General features: G+C 45.4%; 3 protein-coding genes across 4 annotated transcripts in view; 2 read left to right on the forward strand and 1 right to left on the reverse strand.

The window, feature by feature from the left end:
• The first annotated feature begins 342 nt into the window (after positions 1–342).
• Positions 343–8909, forward strand: Homez (homeobox and leucine zipper encoding). Of its 2 annotated transcripts, XM_032918028.1 has the most exons (3): positions 374–540; positions 6125–7639; positions 8753–8909. In XM_032918028.1, the coding sequence occupies exons 2-3, from the start codon at positions 6157–6159 to the stop codon at positions 8791–8793; spliced, it is 1524 nt and encodes a 507-aa protein (XP_032773919.1). In that variant the 5' UTR covers positions 374–540; positions 6125–6156; the 3' UTR covers positions 8794–8909. The 2 variants fall into 2 exon arrangements, with proteins under 2 accessions (XP_032773920.1, XP_032773919.1); XM_032918029.1 differs by lacking the exon at positions 8753–8909 and having other exon boundaries at positions 343–540; positions 6125–8456.
• A 1762-nt stretch (positions 8910–10671) lies between these two features.
• Positions 10672–24188, reverse strand: part of Rnf212b (ring finger protein 212B) — a 45077-nt gene continuing 31560 nt past the window's right edge. The window contains exons 11-14 of the mRNA XM_032918217.1: positions 17113–17152; positions 16471–16565; positions 14674–14735; positions 10672–10734 (exon numbers count right to left, since the gene is read on the reverse strand). Coding sequence (XP_032774108.1) covers positions 10672–10734; positions 14674–14735; positions 16471–16565; positions 17113–17152 — 260 coding nt within the window. The remainder of the gene's footprint in view (positions 10735–14673; positions 14736–16470; positions 16566–17112; positions 17153–24188) is intronic.
• LOC116913951 (WW domain-binding protein 11-like) lies at positions 21424–23223 on the forward strand. Its single transcript, XM_032918216.1, has one exon. It carries the CDS (start codon positions 21424–21426, stop codon positions 23221–23223), a length of 1800 nt encoding a protein of 599 aa, XP_032774107.1.

The following is a 24188-nucleotide window of genomic DNA, read 5'->3' on the forward strand; positions in this document are numbered from 1 at the left end:
GTGTACATTCTCAGTGGCTTGAAGCGGTTTGCCCCGGCTGCCGCTGCTGGTGGCGCTTGGTCTCCAGGTTAAGACTGGTGGTAGATGTTTTAAAAGGTCTTCCGAAGGTCTTCCTGCGGGACTGGGGGCCAGTTCAGTAAAGAACTGTGGATGGACCACAGGGTGCAGAGGTCCACTACAGGCGCCTTGCCCAGGAAGACATGTTCCCAGCCCCACGCGCCTACACTGACCGATTCCCCGCAGCCAATCGCGGACCTCGGCTGGAACCCGTGCAGCCAATGGCCGGCCCAGTGCGTTGTGCCGATGCCCGCCCACCAATCCCGACCTTGGCCCCGCCTCCGCCCCCGAGCCGCACTAGTAGGGGCGGAGCGCCTGGTTCCAGGGGCTGGGGGCAGCGGCGGTCCAGGGCTTCGCGTGGCTGGGGTGCCAGGAGTCGGGCGTGCCGCAGCCCCTCTCCCTCTTGGATACCCTACCCTCTTCCCCCTTCCCGCCCTAGCCCGCGGTGCGAGGCTGGGAGCCGCCGCCCGGGGCCGCGCCGTGGTGAGTGACCGACCCCCCCAGCCCCTGGGCCTGCCTCCGGGCCAGTGCGAAACCTCCGACCCTCTGAGTCCCATCCTCGTGGTGGGAGGAGAATCCTCCGTTGGAAGTCGTCGGGTCCTGTCCCCATTTCCTCCCCTGGACTTTCGAATCTGTGTTGTTGTAACTGGGGGAGGCTAGGGGGGGGGGGATGGGAAAGGTTGGGTTGGGACGCCCTTTGCAAGGATGCAGGTTCACCTGCCTTCTGAGCTCACTGCCCCAAGTGCTGCAACTTTTTGTTCTCTGACCCAGTTCCGGCCCGGGCTTCCCCTGTCCCCATGACTACCTCCTGGCGACCTCAACAGGCATATACAACTAGACCTCACTTCTCGGGGAGCCCTACCATTTGGAAATGAATGGTTTCAAACAAACAAGTGGCCCCCCGACTCTTGTGCCCCTCCATACTGAGAGAACCAACCAGGAAATGAAAAGCCCTCATAGGTTCCTGGTATTGCGTCTGAGACTTGTCAGCTGGAAGAAAACTCAAGCTTGAGGCCTGTCTGAAAAATCAGTGTGGGCCTAGATCGATGCGTATTATGAGTCTTCGTCATATGTTTCAGATAGCAGTAGTTGCAAAAGCCAGAAATCGAAAAATTATCCTAAACCTTAAAATTCAAAGTAAATTTCACCAGTGTTTGGTGTATTGTTTAACCCGTTTTTAGCATTAACTGCACCCTGAGAACTTTTTTTTTTCTTCTTTTTTTTCGGAGCTGGGGACTGAACCCAGGGCCTTGCACTTGCCAGGCAAGCGCTCTACCACTGAGCTAAATCCCCAACCCCCTGAGAACTTTTTAAAATTATGAATGCCTGTGTCCCAGTGCATTAATCAGAAGGAAGTGGGGAGGAGGGTGGCCTTCTAAGTTTCCCAGGTAATTCTAGTGTGCCACTCTAGGTGAAAGCTACTCACTTTGACCATGTTATTTCCAGTTTGGCTTTTCTCAAAGTGAAGTGAGATTGGACCTTTGGAAGCTGTCTGAGTTGGAACACACTTCAGTCTTCAACAGTTGCCTTGCCCACTCCTGACTGGGCAGGCTTTTAATGCATATTCTTGAATTAGTCTCTCCAAAGCATTTAATTTGTGTTAATACAGCTTTACTGTGTAGCTCAAGCTGGCCTCAAATTTGTGATCCTCCTGCCTCAGCATGCTGAGGCGTCTTTAGTTTCCATATTTAAATAGGTGCATGACATTTTAATTACATTATTATACAGATACCCAGAGATGCCCAGAAATGGGCAAGTGTGTGGGGCCACAAACAGTTGGAGAAGCACACAGTTTCAAGCACGACAACTGAATAAAGCCAGTGTGTTGCACTAGACGGTAGCTAACCTTGAGTGTCCAGGACATTGGGTATTGACCATGTAATCTATTGGGTCACTTTTTAGCATCTTTCCCATCCTGTCTGGTACCACAGATACCCTGGTCCCTTTTAGACAGTTGGAACTCTTGTCTCCCACTCTTTCCGTTCATTTAATTTGCTTGTTCACTTTTAAGCAAGACAGCACACTGCCTTCATTAAGTTAGGAAGACTTACAAAGCAGAGATCTGAAGCTGATCTCTTGGCAGTGATGTCTGAGTGCAAGTGTGACTTGTATTGGGTATACATTTTTAAGTCATAAATTTCGAAAGGTCTGGCTCTTAAAAAAAGATTGATTTGTGTGTGCCTGTGTGAGTTTGTGTGCACTATGTACAATCAAGCCTGGGGAAACCCGAGGGCTTTGATCCCTTGGAACTGGAGTTACAGGTGGCTATGAGTTACCTGATATGGGTGCTTGGAACTGAACTTGTGCTGAGCCATCTCTACAGCCCAAAGTGCTGTGATTTTTATCTGATTCTCAAAGAAGTTGATTATTTAAAAAGTGCAGAAGCAAAAGGCCCTTAACACTATATTACCCAGTAGGCAACTCAGAAGCACGTAAGTTAAACATCACAAAAGTCCGTAAGGCCCTTAACACTGTATTACCCAGACATACCTTAGGCATTATTTCAGATCTTATTTGAATAAAGACGTAGGAGCTGAGCAGGATCATATCCAGCTTTCTGCTTTGTTTTCTGTTTTAGTACAAGCCTATATTTAAGTAAACATTCCAAACTCTTTTCCCTATCAGTGTATGGGCAGCATCTAAATTCCAAGTTTAAGCTGCTTGTCCTTTCTGGCTGGCTGGGGTGTTAGAAATCAAAGGGAGGGAAGAGCGTTATAAGTGTATTTTTTACATCGATGACTAAGCAGAAAAATATACCTGGCATCTGTAATAAGGATTCAGGTGTGATTATTCATAATAGATTTACCACCATCATCTCTGCCCAGGTAGAAACCCTCCAGTTTGGATTCTCCTTCTCTCTCCAGTCCAAGATAGAGGCACAAGAATACTGTTAAGAACACTGGTCTATCATCCTTGTCACTCTTGCTTTTGAGACAGTCTCTTTACGTTGTGCCATTGTGCCTGGCCCCTACTTGTTATTAGGAGCCATGTGCTCCTGATTGAAAGACAGATTCTTCAGAGAGTTACCAGCCGCACAGTGAACGTCTTGATTCTAGCTGGGTATAGTGGCACACGCTTTCAATCGGCATTTATCCCTCTGAGACATGGCCACAGACTATTTTTCTTTCTCCGCTGTATTTTACATGTATGTCTGTTCACCACATGCATGCAATACCCACAGTGGCCAGAAGAGGGCACCAAGTGTCCTGGAACTTGAGTTGCAGCCGGTTGGGAGCTGCCTTGTAGATGTTAGAACTGAACCTGTGGCCTCTGGAAGAGCAGCCAGGTCATTAAGCACTGAGTCCTCTCTCTAGCCTTTATACAGATTTTTTCAAAGCAGCAGACTCCATCTTGAAATTGTTTCAAAACCTCAGAATTGGAGAATATAAAGTCATGGGGCTGGAGCTGTATATAGCTCACTGTTAAACGGCCTGCCTGCCAGAAGACTGACTTCTACCCAGTTTAGACTTCCCAGGTAGGGTACCTTTTTCTCTGAGGAGAAACTAAGCTTTAGGTGAAATAACTTGGCTAAGGACAGATAGCATTCTAGAAAGCAGGGAAGCTGCAGTTAACCTCAAGTGTGCTACACCCCAAACTTCGGTCTCCCCAAGCTGCTGTTTGTGACGCTGTAGCACCTGCACACAACAGATGCCTGGTGACAATATGGCTTTTCCGTAAGCACACAGCATACAGCATTCTTTACAGAGGAGGGAAATGGAGCAGAGAATCATTAGGGATTCAGTGACTAACCCAGAGCTAGACCTAAGTAGAAGGAACTTAGAATTCTTTTTTTTTTTTTAAGATTTTTTTATTTATTATTTTTGAGTCCATTGTCAATGTCTTCAGACACACCAGAAGAGGGCATCCGGTCCTATTACAGATGGTTGTGAGCCACCATGTGGTTGCTGGGACTTGAACTCAGGACCTCTGGAAGAGCAGTCAGTGCTCTTTTTTTTTTTTTTTTTTTTAAATTTATTTCTTATATATAAGTACACTGTAGCTGTCTTCAGACACACCAGAAGAGGGCATCAGATCTCATTACAGATGGCTGTGAGCCACCATGTGGTTGCTGGGAATTGAACTCAGGACCTCTGGAAGAGCAGTCAGTGCTCTTAACCACTAAGCCATCTCTCCAGCCTGCAATCAGTGCTCTTAAGCCCTGAGCCATCTCTCCAGTCTGGAACTTAGAATTCTTAAGCTGCTTCCACTTAGATCTGCCTCCTCACCTGTAAAGAACCCTTCAAGTGTAATGCTTTTAGGATCTGCATGACTTCTGGTCTCTTAGATTTGATTGTCAGAAGCTATGGCAAGCAAACACTAAAACGAATGTCCAGTTTTATAACCATAAAGCCTCAAGGGGGCTGGCTCAGCGTTCAGGAGCACTTGCTGCTCTTGCAGAGGACCTGGGTTCCATTCCCTCACCTACATGGCAGCCTAGAACCAGCTTTAAGTCCAAATCCAGGAGATCTGATGCCCTCTTCTAATCTTTGAGGGCACCAAGCACACACATGGTGCATATGTACATGTGGATCAGTTATCAAATAAAATCTAACTAAAAAACCTTTATAGATTAAAATAAAGCCCCTAGGACTTGACCTTTTGGAGCATTTGCCTAGGCTGGAGGTCTCCAAAGAAATGAAAACAGTATATGCGGTCTTTGTAGACTTGAAACTTGTCAGTTAATCAGTAGCATTTATGTGGGAATCTCATCCTATCCTAGACAGACCAGAAATAATATAAATACCAATGGGATTCCTCCAAGAATAAAATGTGATGTGATAGAGTATCTCTAATACCTAAGGAGGGAGCTGAATTAAAATGTTAGAGAATGAGTGGAGATGGCTCAGTGGTTAAGAGCACTGACTGCTCTTCCAGAGGTCCTGAGTTCAATTCCCAGCAACCACATGGTGGCTCACAACCATCTGTAATGGGATCCGATGCCCTCTTCTGGTGTGAACAGAGACAGCAACAGTGTATTCACATACATAAAATAAATGAATTTAAAAAAGAGAAAACTAAAAAAAAACAAGTTAGAGAATACTCCCGGATTTTGCCAGGCATTGGGGAATGGACAGGTCCCTTCCCACCGCTGGGAGCGAGCCGTGCTGTTTAATGAACTTGCCCCGCTGGTTCTGAGGAGAAAACTGGACTGAAGAGATAAAAGCAGGAGCCCTTTTGCCCTTTGTGGAGTAGGCTGTTCATGGGGAGGGAATCATCTCTGGGCTCCTTAGGCTGAGCTGTGAGAGGTGACAAAGTCTCGGGGAGGGGATTAACCTTTATTAAGCTGGCTGAGGGAGAAAACTGCCCTTTCCACAAAATCTAACCCAAGGGGAATAAGGTTCTTTTATACCAAGGTTTTGGACTCTGTCTTCCTACTGAGATGAGTTTAGGGCTTTAATGTACTATGAATACAGTTTCCTATTTCCAGTACTCCCACCACCAAGAAAAGAGGGGTGGTCTTTGGGGCTGGGCAGAGTACCCCCACCCTGTTTTGTCATTGCCTGCTTTTTGTATGTTTTGAGATAGTTTTATGTAGTTTAGGCTGTGCTTGAACTCCTGGTCCTACTAACTATCTCTCAAGTGCTGGGATTGTAGGCATACACTCTCGTGCTGACATGACAGGTTGTCTCCCTGTCTTCATGTTCTGGAAGTCATACGAGACTGTTAGGCACTAACGAGTAATCATTCTGAGATTAGAGCACGAGGCCCTGGTTTTGTGGTTAGGTACAGACTGAGTGCTGGTCCATGAACTTAAAGGTGAGAGTTGAGTGACAGCTTTAGAAGCAAACTGAAGTTGGAACAGTAAAGGCTGTGGCAGGATACCTATTTTCCTTAGCCTCTAAAGACAGATTTTTGTCATGAGGCTTAGGGTCAGTTTTACCCCAACTTCTATGGACCTTACATTTAATACAAAGAAACAAGAATTACAGCAGGTCCTGATGACTTGACAAGATTGTGAAAGTTGAGAAATGATTTTAGGAGCGATAAACATGATTCAGATAGAAAACTGTCTGGTTTTAGCAGTTTGTAAACATTAAATGTGATGGAACTATTTCTTTTCTTACAGCTGTCTCTGAAGGGTACAAATCAGAGCAGGTCATGAGTCCGAATAAAGACGCCAGCAGTCTCAACAGCTCGGGAGCAGGCCTTGTCTGCCTCCCGCCAGTCTCCGAGGAGCTACAGCTTGTGTGGACTCAAGCGGTCCAAACCAGTGAGCTGGACGGAAATGAGCACCTGCTACAGGCTTTCAGCTACTTCCCCTACCCAAGCCTGGCAGATATTGCTCTCCTCTGCCTGCGGCATGGGCTGCAGATGGAGAAGGTAAAGACCTGGTTCATGGCCCAACGTCTCCGCTGTGGCATTAGCTGGTCATCTGAAGAGATAGAAGAGACTCGAGCCAGAGTGGTGTACCACCGAGATCAGCTCCTTTTCAAGTCTCTTCTGTCTTTCACACATCACGCAGTGAGGCCCCCACAGGAGATGCCTCCAGTGACCCCTCCAGAACAGGTTGCTCTTGGACTGCGTCCTCTGGCGCTTAGCGAGCCCACTCAGATGAAAGGATTGAAGGTTGAGCCTGAGGAGCCCTTTCAGGTCTCACAGCTGCCACTGAATCATCAGAAAGTTAAGGAGCCTTTGATGATGGGCAGCAGAACATTGAACCACCAATCAGATTGTCAGGATCTTCAGATCAGTGGCCTCTCTAAGGAGCAGGCAGGCGGGGGTCCTGACCAGTCATGTGGTGGAGGAACTGCTTCCTGGAATCACTCCATAGCTGTCCATCAGCCAGATAAGTCCCCATTGATCTCATTACTTGATAATAGTTGTAAGGAGGAATCCGAACCTAGTGGAACACCTCCATCTTCCTCTACCTCTTCTCCTTTCCAGGTACTGGCTAATGGAACCACTGCCACCCATAAACCCCTCCAGCCTTTGGGTTATATCCCACAGTCATTCTCACCTGGTGAGCAGGCACTGTCTCCACAAGTAGAACCACTCTGGTCCCAAAGGCTACGGAATAACTCAGTACCGAGCAGGGTTGGCCCCACCGAATACCTTTCCCCAGATATGCAACACCAGCGAAAGACTAAGCGTAAAACCAAAGAGCAGTTGGCCATCCTCAAATCCTTTTTCCTGCAGTGCCAATGGGCACGACGAGAAGATTACCATAAGTTAGAACAGATCACTGGTTTACCTCGCCCTGAGATCATTCAATGGTTTGGTGACACACGCTATGCCTTGAAGCATGGACAGCTGAAATGGTTTCGGGACAATGCAGTACTTGGTACTCCTAGTTTTCAAGATCCAGCCATTTCTACATCATCAACTCGTTCTTTGAAAGAATGGGCCAAGACACCACCTCTACCAGCCCCACCGCCCCCACCAGATATACGACCTTTGGAGAGGTACTGGGCCGCCCACCAGCAGCTGCAGGAAGCTGATATCCTTAAACTGAGTCAGGCATCAAGACTAAGCACTCAGCAAGTGCTGGACTGGTTTGACTCTCGATTGCCTAAGCCAGCAGAAGTGGTAGTTTGTTTAGATGAAGAGGAAGAGGAGGAGGATGAAGAACTGCCAGAAGATGGTGAGGAAGAAGAGGAGGAGGAGGAAGAAGATGATGATGATGTAATCATACGGGACTGAGGGAGGCTGAGGCAAAGGGCAGTCTATTACTGAAATATTAATCAACTTAGTGACTGTTGAAACTTTTTAAAATTGCTCTTGTAAATGTTTTGTTTTCTTGAATAGTCGAAGTGTGTGATCTTGACAGTAGACAGGAGAGGGTAACAAGGATAAACTGAAGTAATTGGATCAGCACAAATCCAATTCTCCAGCCTCCATGTAGAGAGAATTTGGGATGTGGACAAACAGTGGCTGAAAAGAGCATTTGCTCTGTCTTGTTCTTTAGGACTCTTAAGTTATGTCTCAGCCCCACATCTACAGGGCACCTGAGTGGAGAGAAGCATTGTGATCCAGTTGATCCTAGTGCACCCCAGCATTGGTCAGAGAATCCTTTGTGCCTGTCCTGTCTTTCTGAGCACATGTCAAACACAATGCTGCTACTGATTGCAGGGCCCTGGTTTTGTAACAGACATGTCCTCAGACCCCTTTGATTTGTCACTAATTCACAGCAGACTGTTCTTGCTTCTGACACTGACCAATCTGCTCTCTACCATTTTATTTCTATTCCCCTCTTTGCTCACTATTGTCTCAGGGTAAATCTTTACATACAGAGTTTGTGGAAATTTTTTTAATAATCAGAGTGTGAATATTTGTATATTTATTGTAGGTGTCATAGTCCCTGTGACTACTATACTTGGCGGGTAGAGGCAGGAAGATCAAGGAGTTCAAGGCCAGCCTTGACTACTACCTAGGACGTTAAAGGCTAACCTGGACTATGTGAGAATCTTTTTTTTTTTTTTTTTTTTTCGGAGCTGGGGACCGAACCCAGGGCCTTGTGGTTGCTAGGCAAGCGCTCTACCACTGAGCCAAATCCCCAACCCCGAGAATCTGTTTTTGAAGCAACAGTGTGACAGAGGAGAAGGGCAGTGGGGTAGTTACAGGTTGGATTTACAAACCTGACACTACTTTCTGCCCAGGTTGATAGAGTTTGTTAGGTGGGCTTTTTTGTTTGTTTGTTTCCTTTATTGCTAGTGCTTCAGTTTGTGTCTAACGAGAGATGTTTCCCTCTTTATAGGGTCTGTCTTGTGGACAGAAGGACCATGGTCTTCTAACTAATGGTGCTGTAGAACGGGGATCACTGCTAACAGTTGGTTAGTCATCTGAAAGTAGAGTGTAAGCCCCAGTTGCTAAGATAATAAAAAGGCCAAAAATAAAATTGTTTCTCTTCTCCACTTTGCCACTCCTATGTTTAAAGATATATCTTTATCTGTCTATCCACCCACCTTCACCTATATATATGTGAATATACTGTCTGTGTCTTCAGACACACCAGAAGAGGGCATCAGATCGCAGTACAGATGGTTGTGAGCCACCATGTGGTTGATGGGAACTGAACTCAGGACTTTTAACTGCCGAGCCATCTCTCCAGCCCCCTCTTCAGTGTTAAATGCTTGCTTGCTTTGAACTCACTGACACCATGGCTGCTGGTGGACTTCTGATCCTCCTGTTTTCATCTCCTAAATGCTGAGTGTAAGTATGTATGTGCCGTCATGCCCAGTTTATACAGCCCTGGGATCAGACCAAGCCTCTGTGTGGTGGGCAGGTACTCTGCCAACTGGGCCACAGCTGTACCTAGCCTAGTGTAGGGGTTTAATGTAGCCAAGTCCATTACCATCTGACTTACTGGCTGGTGCGTAGCTCAGCGATAGGCCTCTTACTTAGCATGTGTGACATTCTAGTTTCAAGCCCCAGCACCACTTTAAAATTACTTCTGGTTTAGTATATTTTTATTATTTTTTTAAAGAGTCGGTCAGTACACACTGCAGTAAATAAAAATAGAAAAATTAAAGACAGTAATTCAGCATCTGTTGACACACAATGGTTTCCAGAGTCAGATGGCAAGATTTATTGGTCCTTCAGCAGACAGACTGTAACTTTATTTGTTCATCCCACCATTCTAGAAACTGTTTTAGCAAGAGTTGCAGTAGCCACAAAAGGGTATATTTTTAATGATTTTTTTCCTCTTTATTAGTCTATATAGTCTATAATAAAGCTGGAAATCTATTGTTGTAACAGAAAATCAAAGCTGGAAATGTATTCTACCTATTGTTTGGACAAAGGAAAATCAAAACATTTCATAGCAGCTGACTGTAGAACAAACAGTAGGTAAACATGTGATACATTAGGGCGGGAGCAATCGTTTATTAACCTTGGCAACACGATAGCTGAGTCCAGAGCTAAACAGTGAAATCCAGAAATGAACCAGGATATATATAGAATGAATATATATATATATATATATAATATATATATTCTAGTCTCCCTATGCCAAAGCATGAGGCTAAGGATTTCTGCAACTTTAGTTTGGAACTAGGAAATGAAAGGCTGTGCATGAAGGGGAGAGATGATTATCTTCCTGAAGCCCTGTGTAGGACCTAATCGCTTTCTCATGTGTTAGTGGAAGATAGAGCCACTGAGATGGCTTAGAGAGTAAAGGCACTTGCCCCCAAGTCTAGTGACTTGAGTTGGATCCCCAGGACCCACTTTGTTGGAAAGAACTGACTCCTACAAGTTGTCCTCGGATTCCCCACAAGTACATACACCAAATAAATTAATAAAAAATTCAAGGGGCTGGAGGAACGGCTCAGCAGTTTAGTATGCTCTGTGCTCTTCAAGGAGCCCAGACCGGGTTCCCCGGCACCCACGTCAGCCAGCAAACTGCCTATAGCCCTGGCTTTTGGGGATCACACGCCCTCTTTTGGCCTCTGAGGGCACCTACATCACAGGTGCAAGTGGTATACCCTCCTACGACAGGGAATATTCTTTAAAAAATGTTAAATGTTTTGGAGAGAAAGACATGTAAGATAAAGTTCAAGAGATGAAGCTGCAGACTGAAACCAGGAAACTGCAGGCCCCCATATTCCCTAACAGTGCTGGACACTGCAGTCCAGTCGGAGCATTACGCACAGATCAGACCTTTCAGAAGAGGGATCTCTATCTGGAAACGCTCCATCCGTCTCTCCTGGCTAGTCCCATCTGTCTCTGTTGGTAGAATGTCTGCAGCAGAGAACAGATTTGCATGTTATGACAACACAGATGAGTAAGGGGTTCTACCAATAAAGTTTTATTGAACAAAATCAACTGCCTATTGCTTCTCCATAGATTTTCCTCATTGTATGGTGACTAACTTCCAAACTAAAAGAAATTTTGTTTGAGACAGGGTCTCACTATCCCTGCTGGCTCTGTAGACCAGGCTGGCCGGGAATTCAGAGAGATCGGCCTGCTTCTGTTTCCCAAATGGCAGGGATTAAAGGTGGTGCCACTGTGCCCAACCCAGACTAAGATCTGATACATCCTGTGTGATGAGGGCTTTGTTGTTACTTAAACTGTACGCTTGGGGTTGGGGATTTAGCTCAGTGGTAGAGCGCTTGCCTAGCAAGCACAAGGCCCTCCTGGGTTCGGTCCCCAGCTCTGGAAAAAAAAAAAAAAAAAAAAAGAAAGAAACTGCGCTTCAGTGCTTTTATGATGATGGTGTAAAATATTGAGAAACTTTTGGAAGATTTGGAACTTTGACTATTGTATCAAAAAGCAATTACCAGGGAGGCAGAGATCTTACACCTCCAGTGATGTGGCGCTGTTCAGTAACTTTTTAACTTTATAGTGTTTTATTTTCAAAATTTTATATTTATGGATGTTTTGCTGCATGTATTTCTGTGCTCTGGAGATCCCCTGGGACTGGAGTTACAGAGGGTTGTGATCCACTATGTGGGTGCTGGGACTCGAACCCAGGTCCCCTAGAAGAGCAGCCAGTATTCTTAAATGCTGAGTCATTCCGAGTCACAATAAGTTTTGTTTTAAAACAGTGGTTCTTGTCTTATTGGTCTCCACCCCTTTGGGGTCAAATGAACCTTTTACAGGGGTCACATCAGATATCCTATATATAAGATATTTATATTATTCATAACAGTAGCAGAGTTACGGTTATGAAGTAGTAACAAAATAATTCTGTGGTTGGGGTCACCACAACATGAGGAACTGTATTAAAGGGTCTTGAAAGAACAAATGAAAGAACCGCAAATTGGGGAGACTCTCGCTCCAGTCTCGGGATGGCGGCGTGCCCCAGGAAACTCGAGAAGCCGATCTTGGATCTTGATGTAACAGCAAGAGGTAGTTTTATTAACGAGATCTCGGGCCGACATGCCACGCATCTCACGCAGGAGATAGAGGAGCCGACCACGAGTCTCTTCAGGCAGGGGTTTATATAGGGGAAGCCAGGGAATTTCGCGCGGTTACACAGGATTGGCTAATTCAAAGGACTCACAGTTACTTTTGGCACGGGATTACATCAGCAAAGAGTACAAGCTATCTAGCCGCTCAGCAATGTGGGGTGGGATGATCCATCACACTCAGCAGGGGGATGACTCACCTCTAGGGAGTGAAGGAAGGGGAGGGGGTGGCTCCAAATGGTCCAGCAAGCCCTATAGTCTCCCTCAGGTACGTCTGGACCTTGTTTATGACTAACTTTTTAAAATTTAACTCTTCAGTCTCAGCAGTAGGAAGGTTGGGAACCACTGTTTTAAAGGGTAGACCAGAATAATGACTTATCATCTAACATCAACAAATCTCATAGCCAACCTTTATTATTTTCTATTACTTCTTTTTAGTAAATTATACTAAAACAAAATCTAGATACCACTTAACTTCATAAAATTTTTATTTACATACATATGGGTATGAACTTATTTGTGTTTGTGCAAACAGAGTCATCAGACCTGAAATATTTCTTGTGTTTACAGTTCTTTTAATACTTCAGGGAATAGTACATACCTTTAATCCCATACTCAGGAAGCAGAGGCAAGCGGATTTGAGTTTGAGGCTAGCCTAGTCTACAGTTCTAGACCAGCCAGGGTTACAAGAGAGAGCCCGCCCACCTCCCACCCCAAACCCCAAAAAATGTTTGTAATAGTGCCTGACAGACTAAGATTCCTCAACTGTCTCATAGAAGCAGGGTTTGTTTGTTTTGTTTTTGAGATAAGGTTTTATATAGCTCAGGTTAGCCTGAAAACTTGCTATGTAGTCGAGATGATCTTGAACTCCTGACCCTCCTACCTAGATCTCTCAAGTGCTGGGCGACAGGTATGCATCACTATATCCAGACAGAAATAAGTGTGTTTTTTGTTTTTTTTTTTTTGGTTCTTTTTTTCGGAGCTGGGGACCAAACCCAGGGCCTTGCGCTTCCTAGGTAAGCGCTCTACCACTGAGCTAAATCCCCAGCCCCATAAGTGTGTTTCTTAACAAGATTCAACTTGGGGCCACATACTTCTAGATCTCTTGCATTTCCTTATAGGTTTCTCTCTCTCTGAGGGTCTGTGGGAGCATGCTGTCTGTTTCCTTAGTGTTACTTCTTACAGCTTGAATCCCAGCTTTTTCTTTTGTTGGTTTTGAGACAGCTTAGTTATCTCAGTCTGGCCTTAAGCTCCTAATCCTCCTGCTTGTCCCTCCTGAATGCTGGGGTCACAGGTATGTGTCACTATGCTGGGCTCCTGATATCTTAAAACAAAAACAAACAAACAGCAGCAACAACAATGCTCTTCCCTTCCTCTCTTCTCTCTATTGAGACATGGGCCTTGAACTTGATATATAAACAAGGATACCTTTGAACCTCCTGTTCCTCTCCTGAGTGCAAGTATCTAGATTTATGAAATGCAGGGGATTGAACCCAGGACTTAGCTCATGTTTTAAATTTACAAGCAAAGAGTTTGATTATTAAACCTTAATTTCTTTTTATTCTCTGGTTTTAGGGATTGGTATCACCGAGGGCCTGGTGGATGCCAGGCAAGCATACTTACTGGTGGCCTGTATCCCTATATAGACTTGGTTTGTCTATTCTTTTACCTGAAACAAGGTCTCTAGCCAGCCTGGCCTGGAACTTGCTGTGTAACTTAAGATGGACTCAAACATGTGATTCTCCTACTGTCATCTTCTGAAACCCTGGGATTATAGGTACCCTGTACCACACCTGGTTAATTGTCATTTTTCAGGCAGGGTTTTACTAAGTCATGAAACTCACACTATAGCCCAGGCTGGCTTTGAACTTGTTTTTCTTTTTTCTTGAAGTCTCTGAGTAGCTTGAATTATAGACTTTTGCCACAAAGCCCTACTTAAATTTGATTCCTTGCTGATAAAGGACATCTTAGATTGTGGAAATAAACATATCCCAGGAGCTATTCCTTGGTTCATGGGAGACTTTCAGTAAAAATAATCTCAAAAAACTGCAAAGACACAAATGTGGAGTTTTTCACTTCGGGATATCCTTACAAACTTCTGCCACACCCTTTCTTCTTGTTCTTTGGATTAGGATTAGCCCCATAAATTCATCTCTGGAGACATGCTCTCCACAGTTTGTGCAAAAGACACATTCCATTGAGAGGAGTCTTGGTTGCCAGAGATGACCGTGCAGGCCTGTGCTCACTGCTATGTGGAAGACTGAGCCAAGAAAGCTAAGCCCATGACCAGCCTGGGCAACTCACTAAGATCTGACATAAAATGGAAAAAGGTCTAGGGAGAGAGGTAGCTGGGAGAGTACTTGCCTATAATGCACAAGGTACCCAGTACCCAAGACAAAACAAAACACCAAACCAGTTGGGTAGTGATGACTCATGCCTTTGATCTTAGCACACAGGAGGTAGGCAGATCTCCGAGTTCAAGGCCAGCCAGGTCTACAGTGTGAGTTCCAGACAGAGAAACCCTGCATTGAAAAAAAAAAAAAACCAAACAAAAACAATTACTCGCCCCCCTCCCAAAACAAAACAACCCATAGCAAACTAGTATTACAGTAAGACAGAATCATTGAAACTGAAACTGAACACCGGCTTACCACCGTGACACCTACGTCACTCTCCATTGGTTATCTTCTACCGCCTGAGCTTCAGCTTTTAGCATGAAGGCCTAACTTCCAGAGTTCCATACACTGATAAGTTACTAGTCAGACCTCACCTGTAGGACTGGAAGTTGGAAGCCAGGAAGGTTCTCTGGTGTGGTTCTGCTTTCCCTCTGACCTGAAGAGTAGGACAGAATTGTAAAATGACTTACTCAGACAGTTACTCAGCCATGTTACTGTAGACTATAGTATCTAGTAAGATCTAAAACAAAGACTACTACTTGGAAAGGGAAAGGCAGCTTGGCATAGTGATGTATGCCTGTAATTCCAACACCGATAAGGTAGAGGCAGAAGAATCATGAGTTTGAGACCAACCTGGCTATAGACAGTTCAAAGCCAGCCTTGGCTAAACGGAAAGGCCCTTAAAAAGGCACACACCTGCCCCCCATGCAGAAGACCAGCCTCAGTTACAATGGGAATTCCAGGCCAGGCTGGGCTACTTGAAACCTTGTCTCAAAGAAGTTAAGCAGTTTGTCGGTTCTTTTCATGATGCCAGTGTGGCTATATAGGATGGTATGGGGACAGAACAGTCTGAGACTTAAGTTTAATTACAAGTTGAAAGAGGCAGGATAAACATTTGAGTGTGCAGTTGAGAGATAGAGTTTTAAATTAGCCCTAAACTCAGCAACAGGACCTGACTCAGGAAGACAGAGTGTTAAAAATGCAAGAGAACTACTTTGCTTATCACCCGGTGTGAGTAACTGTTCTTTGTTCTGCCCGGTGATGTTTATTTAAGCCCCTACTGTCCTTTCCAGCCATTACCTCCTGCAGAGAACATTCCAAGAAACCGGAGGCCCAAACCCAACCAGAGGTGTTTCAAATGCAGATGCTTCATCAATTCTGACAAACTTTTAAAAATAATGAGGACCTAAAGACCCGACCCTTCTCCTGATTTAGTAGCTCTGTTCCAGGAACCAGGGGGCCATAAAAACTTTTGGCGTCCCCTTATCTCCTGGAGCCATAAAAGAATCCTGTAACTTGCGTGCATTCCCCTGTGACATCCCCCATCCCCTGGGCTCACAGCCTCTCCCTTTAAATACCCTTTCTCCCAGCCTCTCGGGTCGACACCTCTGTCTCCTGCGTGGGATATGAGTCTCGACCCCAGTGCACTGGTTCCTATCGATAAACCTCATGTGATTACAGCAAGGACGGTCTTGTGTGAGTTCTTGGGGGGGGGGTCGCCCGCTCGGGGGATCTTTCACATTGAAGGTGACAACAGGGCTGGTAACAGAGGTACTTTAAAAACATACTGGCTTTTACAACCTTTGGAACCAAACACCCACCATGTTCAATGTGGGATCTAAAAATCCACAGCTTTTTTTTTTAAACATTTACTATTATTATTATTATTTGTGTGTGTGTGTGTGTGTGTGTGTGTGTGTGTGTGTTTATCACACACACGGGTGCCATATGCACAGGTGATATCCAAGGGCAACTTTCAAGAGCTGCTTTTCTTTCCTTCCATTATACAATTTTCACATTTGTGAGTCCTAGGATCAAACTACGTCATCAGGCTTGGTAGAAAGCCACTACCTGCTGTCCTCTTACCAAATCCCAACATGAGATATAGAAAAAAGCCAGATCACTAGTTTGAGATATACCTGGACCTCATAGTTGGTTGAAGGCTATCCTGCACGAGGCCTGGCTCAGGAGATCTAATTTGTGGTTAGCATACACTTTTAATAAGGCCCTGGTCCTGGGTTTGATATCTAGCTTGTGGAGGGCATGGGGAGCCAGCCCACTACAAGCCAATCTGCACATAATAGGATTCTACTGGTGACAGGTTTGCACTAGTCAGGCAAAATGCAAACCACTCTCCTCATTGTAAAGAAAACTTGAGAACATTAACTTACCAGAATTGTTGGGGGTGAGGACTCTTGTGTGGCCTGAATCCCCACTGAAGAATGGTCTAAAAGAAACCCCCTGTCCAGAGGAGGCAGATGAAGGTCTAAGGAGTAGAAATAAAAGCAACAGCAAAGCTAGAATTGTACGAGCCCAACTGTAATCCCAGGGGTGGTGATCCAAGAGACAGGAGGATTGAATCAAGTTCTCAAAACAAATCAACCAACCAACAGTAAGCAAAGTAATCAAACTCAATAGGGAAGGAAAGACAGGGTAAAGTGCATGTAAAAGTAAGCCTTTAGGCAGTGGAGAGAGAAAATCCTGCCCATAACTGAGAAGAAAAGAATCTGATTGCATATTATACAAATATTCCTCTACTCTATAGACTACACATTATGAATGCCAGTAGTATAGGCTTTTGGGCAAGGAACCCGAGGAATTCTGGCAGAAACATTGTAAACACATCTCTAGAAAAGGAAACAAGACAACAAGGCATGGTTGTGCTCACCTGTGATCCCAGCACTTGAGAGGCAGAGGCAGCAGGATCAGGCCTTCAAAGGCAGACTGGCCTACATAGTAAATCTGAGGCCAGCCTGAGCTACACGAGACTCTGCCTCCAAAACAAAACAGAAAGGAAGTGCAAAGTTACTTACCGATAAGAGAGGCTATGAGTTGAAGCTGGTGAAGGGGTTTCTGGAAAGCATAAACATGAACCAGTGAGATAATTCAGAAGGGATTCTGGGGCCAGAGCAAAAGAAATAGGGCCAAAGATTTTTCCCATATGTTTTAGGGTTAAGGCTAATGGTGTGTGAAAAGGCTTGTAAGTCACAAGGCAGCACCCCATAAAGGCGTTCTTTTCCCTTTCTTGAGTTTGGAGCCAGGGCCCATCACTGATGTGTAACATGGCTGTACTTCAGCTTTCTAAGGCGGGACTGAAAAGTATAGCTGAAGGAGAGACATCAGCGAAGAGAGGGTGAATCAGAGCTCCAAAAGTGATCCCCAGCATCCAAGGCATGGAAAAATCCTGCAAAAGCAGTTAGAATATCCTTACAGGACACCTAAAATTATAAAGATCTGGTGGCAGCCTGGAGAATTTACATTAAGGAAAACAAAAACAAAACCAACAGTGAATGTGAGTAGAACTCACACAACTATAGCAAACGCTTTAACCTTTCAACTGTATTCATGTCTCCTCCAGCTTCATGGTAGCTTTGAAAAACAATAGGCCATAATCATGTATAAAACAGGTTTGACAGTGACTAGAGGGAAGGAGTGAGGTTGGAGTTCTTCAAAGCTGCCATTTCTGTGCCTGTGCTGTATAGGTGTGCATGTGCTGTATAGGTGTGCATTGCTGGATAGGTGTGCATTGCTGTATGGGTGTGCATTGCTGTATGGGTGTGCATTGCTGTATGGGTGTGCATATAGGTGTGCATTGCTGTATAGGTGTGCATTGCTGTATAGGTGTGCATTGCTGTATAGGTGTGCATGTGCTGTATAGGTGTGCATGTGCTGTATAGGTGTGCATTGCTGTATAGGTGTGCATTGCTGTATAGGTGTGCATGTGTATGGTGTGCATGTGTATGCACATACATGTAGAGGCCAGAAGTTGGTGTCAGGTGTCTTCTATTACTCTGTACACTTTTAAAGCAAGGTCTCCGGTTGGGGATTTAGCTTAGTGGTAGATCCTCAGCTTCAGGAAAAAAAAAAAAAAAGACAAAAGCAAGGTCTCACTATGTAGCCCTGCTAATTAGAGTTCACAGGGATCCACCCACTCCCCTGCCAAGTGCTTGGATTAGAAGTATGTCACATTACACCTAGCCAGTTCCTTATTTTTTTTTTAATTTTTAAAAAAATTTATTTATTGTATGTATGAGTACATTGTCTTCAGTACAGTACAGACAGTACAGCTGTCTTCAGACACACCAGAAGAGGGCATTAGATCCCATTACAGATGGTTGTGAGCCACCATATGGTTGCTGGGAGTTGAACTCAGGACCTCTAGGAGAGCAGTCAGTGCTCTTAACCGCTGAGCCATCTCTCCAGCCCACCTTATTTTTTTAAAGAGCTGTGTTTTAAATTATGCATATGGTGTACATATGAGGATAGGTGCCCAAGTCATAGGATCCCCCAGAGCTGGAGTTACAGGGAGTTGTGAGCCGCTGCTGTGGGTGTTGGGAACAAAGGCACTATGAGCCCTTACCGCCCAGCCACCTTCCCAGGCCCAGTACTTTATTCTCAGAATTGGGAGCTCATTAGCTCTGTTCATCTAGACAGCAGACAGCACTCCAGGGAATCCTCATGTCTCTACTTCCCCAATACAGGGCTACAGACACATGCCATTATACCTGGGCTTTACATGTGTGTTGGAGAGCCAAACCCAAGCACATGCTTGGGCCTGCCCAACCTGACAAACTAAGCCATCTCCCAGCTTCAAAGCTGCATTTTTAGACAACTGTCATTACTTGAACTGTTTGGTTCCTGGAAATCCTCACACAGGACTGAAGACTTAGGACTAAAGGTCACCAGGTTTTTTCTGTCAGAGCTCACCACACACCAGCCTCTTCCCCAGGAGTACTGTTGAAAACAGTTAGAGGCATTTGCTTTGGCTGCTTGAGATGATGTCAGTTGGGGCAAACAACAGACTGAAAGACATAGAGGAAAACTGGGGGAGTGAGATGTGTGAGAACTCTGAGATGTCTTAACCCAAATCCAGGACCTAGACCCAGGACTGTGCACAAATGCAGGAAACAGTTGAAAAGGCCTAAGTTCTCACCTTGAACTAACCCTGACAATATACAAATGGAAGGTCTCAAAGAACAGTAGTCAATTAGATGACTGAAGGTTGGACGTATGCAAATCATGTAACATATAAAAAAATTCAGCACTGAATTTTCCAAAGATTTAATCACCCTTTTAAAATACATTTAAAGAAGGAAAGTGAATTATGTCTAAAGCACTGAAAATAGGTTGGTGAGATGTTCATCCCTTAAGAATATTTGCTTTGCTACACAAACCTGAGGGCCTGAATGCCTGAGTCTGATCCACAGAACCCATGAGAGAGAAAATAGAACTGACTCCCAAAAGTTGTCCTCTATGTGCCACATATGAGCACTGGAGTTCCTGTCTGCCCCATTATATTAACATGCTAAAAGAAAGGATGAGAATAGCACTTTATCAAATCAAGAAAGCAAACTACACAAGAGAATTAGTAGGGGTGAGGGTGGGGTGTGGAAGGAAGGCTGTCTCAGCTAGGAAAGAGCTTGCTATGTAAACATGAGGACCTGTGTTTGGAACCCCTGTACCCATGGGAAACCCAGGCATGGCATTGCAGTGTGAGCTTGTAGCCCCATCGCAGGAGGGACTAGAGATGACTGGATCCCTAGGATTTTGTACCCAGGCAGTCTAGCAGAAATGGCAAGCTCAAGTGAGAGACCTTTTCTAACAAATTAAAATGGAGCACACAAGGTTCAGGAATCACTAAGGAAGATGGGGTGGAGATCTAAGACCCTGAGGGTGGGGAGGGAATGGTGTGGCCTGCTGCATTCATCAATTCCCAACAGCTGTGGTTGCCTGGACTCGAAACCGGTAAACAGTGACACTATGGTCAGGGGAGGGAGGCTATGAAACCTCACCCAGGCTGAGGAGTTCTCGGCAACTGAAGAGGGAGGTGTTACTTTTCTTTGGGGATGTAGCTGGTAGGTTGCCTACGCTCATATAGGCAGGACTAATTCAACTCAGTGGAGAGGGAGGAATGGGGTAATTGAGGGTGGGTATGATCAAGATACAAAGTATGTAATAAGTAGGAAATTACCAAATAAATTTAAAAAAAAATGTGGGCACGGTAGTGAATACTTTGATCACAGTGCTGGGGAGGCTGAGGCTGAGGCAGAGGGATCTTTGGACTTTGAGGCAGTCTGGTCTACAGAGTATATTCCAGGATGCATAGTGAAACCCTGTCTCAAAAAAAATAAAAAATAAAAAAGGAGGAGGAGGAAGAGGAAGAAGAGGAAAGAAAGAGAGGGGCGGGGGGAGAAAGGAAGGAAGAAATTAAGGTGACTGGGCTGGTGAGATGGCTCAGTGGGTAAGGCACTTGGTACCAACTCTGATGACTGGAGTCAGATCCCCAGAACCCACATGGTGGAAGGAGAGAACCAGCTCTCAAAAGTTGTCCTTTGACTTCTACATGGACACTGTGGCTCATTTGTACCCACATACATATACACACTAAATACATTAATAAATGTAATTAAAACATTTTTCTTGGGGCAGGTGTTGAGACAGTCTTTCTATGAATCTTTGGTTGTGCTGGAGCTCTATGTAGATCAGGCTGGCCTTGAACTCAGGGATCTGCCTGCCTCTGCCTCCCACGTGTTGGAATTAAGGTGTGTGCTAGCAGACCCAGCTAACAAAGCAAGCTTTAAAGGAGGTAGAGGTGGATGGTAATTGAGGAAGACACCCAAAGTTAACCTCTGGACTAAATAAAAGACAAAAACCCATTTAAAAAATATTCCTAGGACTGAGGTCCTTTGTATGGAAGACCCAAACATTTGAGAAATGTTATTTAACACTTAGGTAGAGAAGGAATCAACAAAAGAAACTCTAATAGAGAAGCCAGAGAAGTCAAAGGAAAATTGAATTTAGAATTAAGAAAGAAGTCACAGTACTCTCTCCTTCCTGCCTTGGAGTTCATTTGGAGGCAGAGGCACACGGGATAGTCGATCTAGGACAACCCGATCTATACACAGAGGTCCAGGGCAGCCAGGACAACCGAGAAAAAAATCTATCTTGGGAAGAAAGGATCTTCCTTCTTCTGAGAAGCTGAAGTTCACCAGTGTTTGAGGTTTCAAGATTGCCTTGCCTGGGTGGTAGACACAGAGGCAGAGGTGAAGGCCCCTTCGCAGAAAGGACTCAGTGGTCCTTCTGTTTTTTATTTACTGAAGAAGAAAATCAAATAGATTGTCAACATGGGACGAAGATCAACATCCTCCACCAAGATTGGGAAGTTTATTAACCCCACAGACCAAGCCAGAAAGGAAGCCAGGCACAGAGAATTGAAAAAGAACAAAAAACAGCGCATGATGGTCCGAGCTGCGGCTTTGAAGGTGAAAGATCCCAAACAGATTATCCGGGACATGGAGACACTGGATGCAATGGAGTTTAACCCAGTGCAACAGCCACAGCTGAATGAGAAAGTACTGAAAGCCAAGCTGAAAAGGCTGCGGGAAATGTTTGAACGAATTCTACAACTTTATCGAAAAGAAAACCCAGATGTGTACAAAGAATTGAGACAGCTACAGGTAGATTATGAACAAAAGAGAAATCAACAGATCCAGTATTTTGATGCCGTCAACAACGCTCAGCATGTGGACTTAGAGAGCATCCCTTTGCCAGACATGTCCCATGCTCCTTCCAACATCTTGATCCAGGACATTCCTTTTCCTGGTGCCCAGCCGCCCTCCATCCTGAAGAAAGCCTCAGCATACGGGCCTCCAACCCCAGCAGTTCCTATGCTGACTCTCCTGGGTCGTGGTGTTCCACGTTTGCCCCCTGGCAGAAAACCACCCGGCCCTCCACCTGGCCCTCCTCCTTCTCAAGTTCTGCTGATGGATGGCTGTAAAGAGGGCTTTGCTCTAGGTCTTCCCCCTCAGAGACAAGATGAAGACCTGCTGTACAGCCCAGAGCTTGCTCAGCGTGGTCATGATGAGGACATGTCCAGCACCAGGGAGGATCATGGGTATGGGGAGGACATGGAACAGGATACACATGATGAGAGTACTGAGGACAGTGACACTGACAGATTGGACTCAGAGAGTCACCCCAATGGCAGTAGGAGATACAAGACTGAAGAGAAAAGGTCAGGTCTGAGGGTGCGATGTGCTGATATGCCTGGGAAATCAAGGAAGAACAACATAAAGGAGCTGACTCCTCTTCAAGCCATGATGCTGCGAATGGCAGGTCAGGAAATCCCCGAGGAAGGACCGGGAGTAGAGCAATTTTCAGAGGAGCAGGATGAGAAAGACTCTAAAGATTCTGAAGTGGGGAAACAATCGCAGAAGCAGGATAAAGAAGATTCCCACTCTGAGGGCACAACTGCTGCCTCTGCACAGCACCAGGCTCCTCCACAGTCCATTGCTCCTCAGACACAAGCACCTCCCATGCCAGGACCACCACCTCTTCTACCTCCTGGACCACCTACAGGCCCTCCTCCTGGGCCACCTCCAAGGGCTACTGCATTCCTGAGACCACCTGGAATGCCAGGAATTCAAGGACCTCCTCCAGGTAGACCTCCTGGCCCTCCCCCAGGTCCACCTCCAGGTCTACCCCCTCAGCCCCCGCAAGGACCTCTGCCAAGGCTTCCTCCTGTACCTCCAGGGATCCCTCCTCATCCTGGGATGATTTGCCCATCCTCGGTGCCTCCTCTTGTACCTGCTCCACCTTCCCTTTACTCAACAGGTCTCTTGCCCAATACAGGGGTGGTGACTGACCTGCCCAGCCTCATTCAGGGACCAAAGGCAGAAGGTGCAAGTGTAGTCACCATGGAGAAGAAAGCCACAGTGTCCATCAGTGCCAAGCCCCAGATCACTAATCCCAAGGCAGACATCACACGGTTCGTGCCCACTGCACTGAGGGTGCAACGTGAGAATAAAGATGTTACTGTTTTCCAAAGAAGGTTGGAGGATGACGCTGCTGTGCCCATTGCCAAAGCAGCCCCAAGATGGGGTCCCTTAGTTCCTGCTTCAGCACAAACTAAGGACGATGCTTAGGAAGCGTTTATGAAAGAGATGGAAGGGCTGCTGTGACAGAGTCTCCTGCCAGGACAGGCTTCTCTCCAGAGGACTGGATTGTGGAACCACAGACTCTTGCTGAACTTAGAGGGAAGAGCAATGTCCACTGTCAGGTGTTTTCCAAGTCCCGTTCCAGGAGCCTCCTGATGTTTGCCTGCAGGGATCCCCCACACAACGCGTTTCTTTATAATGGACCAGGACGTGAAGGAATGAACGCTGCCCACCCCTGTTCCCTTTGACACCACCATATCCTCCGTCTCATCCCCTCTCTATTTTGGGAATTCTGTAAGGGAGGTCTTAGTTACTCGTTTTCACTCATGTGCAGTGGGGACTAGAGTAGAAAATTCTGGAGGAAAAAAGATTACTCCAACTTGACTTTTGTGACTGAGTTATTTTTAATATTTTCCTGTAAATATTTTGTAATATTTTCCTTGTACTGAAATGGATTACAATATCCCTTACTAATTCAACGTTTGGTATGTGGGAAGAAATATACGATTCTGGGATTAAAGATAATTTTCCAAAAAAAAAAGAAAGTGAGAAATTATTTTAAGAAAGAATTTACCAATGCTGGAAAATGGCTCAAGGTTTTATGGGACCTTGACTGAAAATGTTCAGTGAATCTTGTGGTGTGTAGTGAATTGAAGTTGAAGGATGGAGGATAAATGAAAAAGTTAAATGGTATTGGGGAAAAAAAATTAAAAAGTAGCTAGGGATGGTGGCAAGTACCCAGAATCCCTTCCAGTACTTGGGGGGACAAGGCAGAAGAATTTTGAGTTCAAGGCCAGCCTGGTCCGAACAGTGAGATCCCTTTGAAAAAACAAAAGTGGCTAGTGGTGGTGGAGCCCACCTTTAATCTAGCACTTGGAATGTAGACACGGGTGGATCTCTGTGAGTTTGAGGCTAGCCTGGACTACTCTAAGCAAGTTCCTGAGGACAAGTTT

Source organism: Rattus rattus, chromosome 12, assembly GCF_011064425.1.
Source record: "Rattus rattus isolate New Zealand chromosome 12, Rrattus_CSIRO_v1, whole genome shotgun sequence".
NCBI lineage: Eukaryota > Metazoa > Chordata > Mammalia > Rodentia > Muridae > Rattus > Rattus rattus.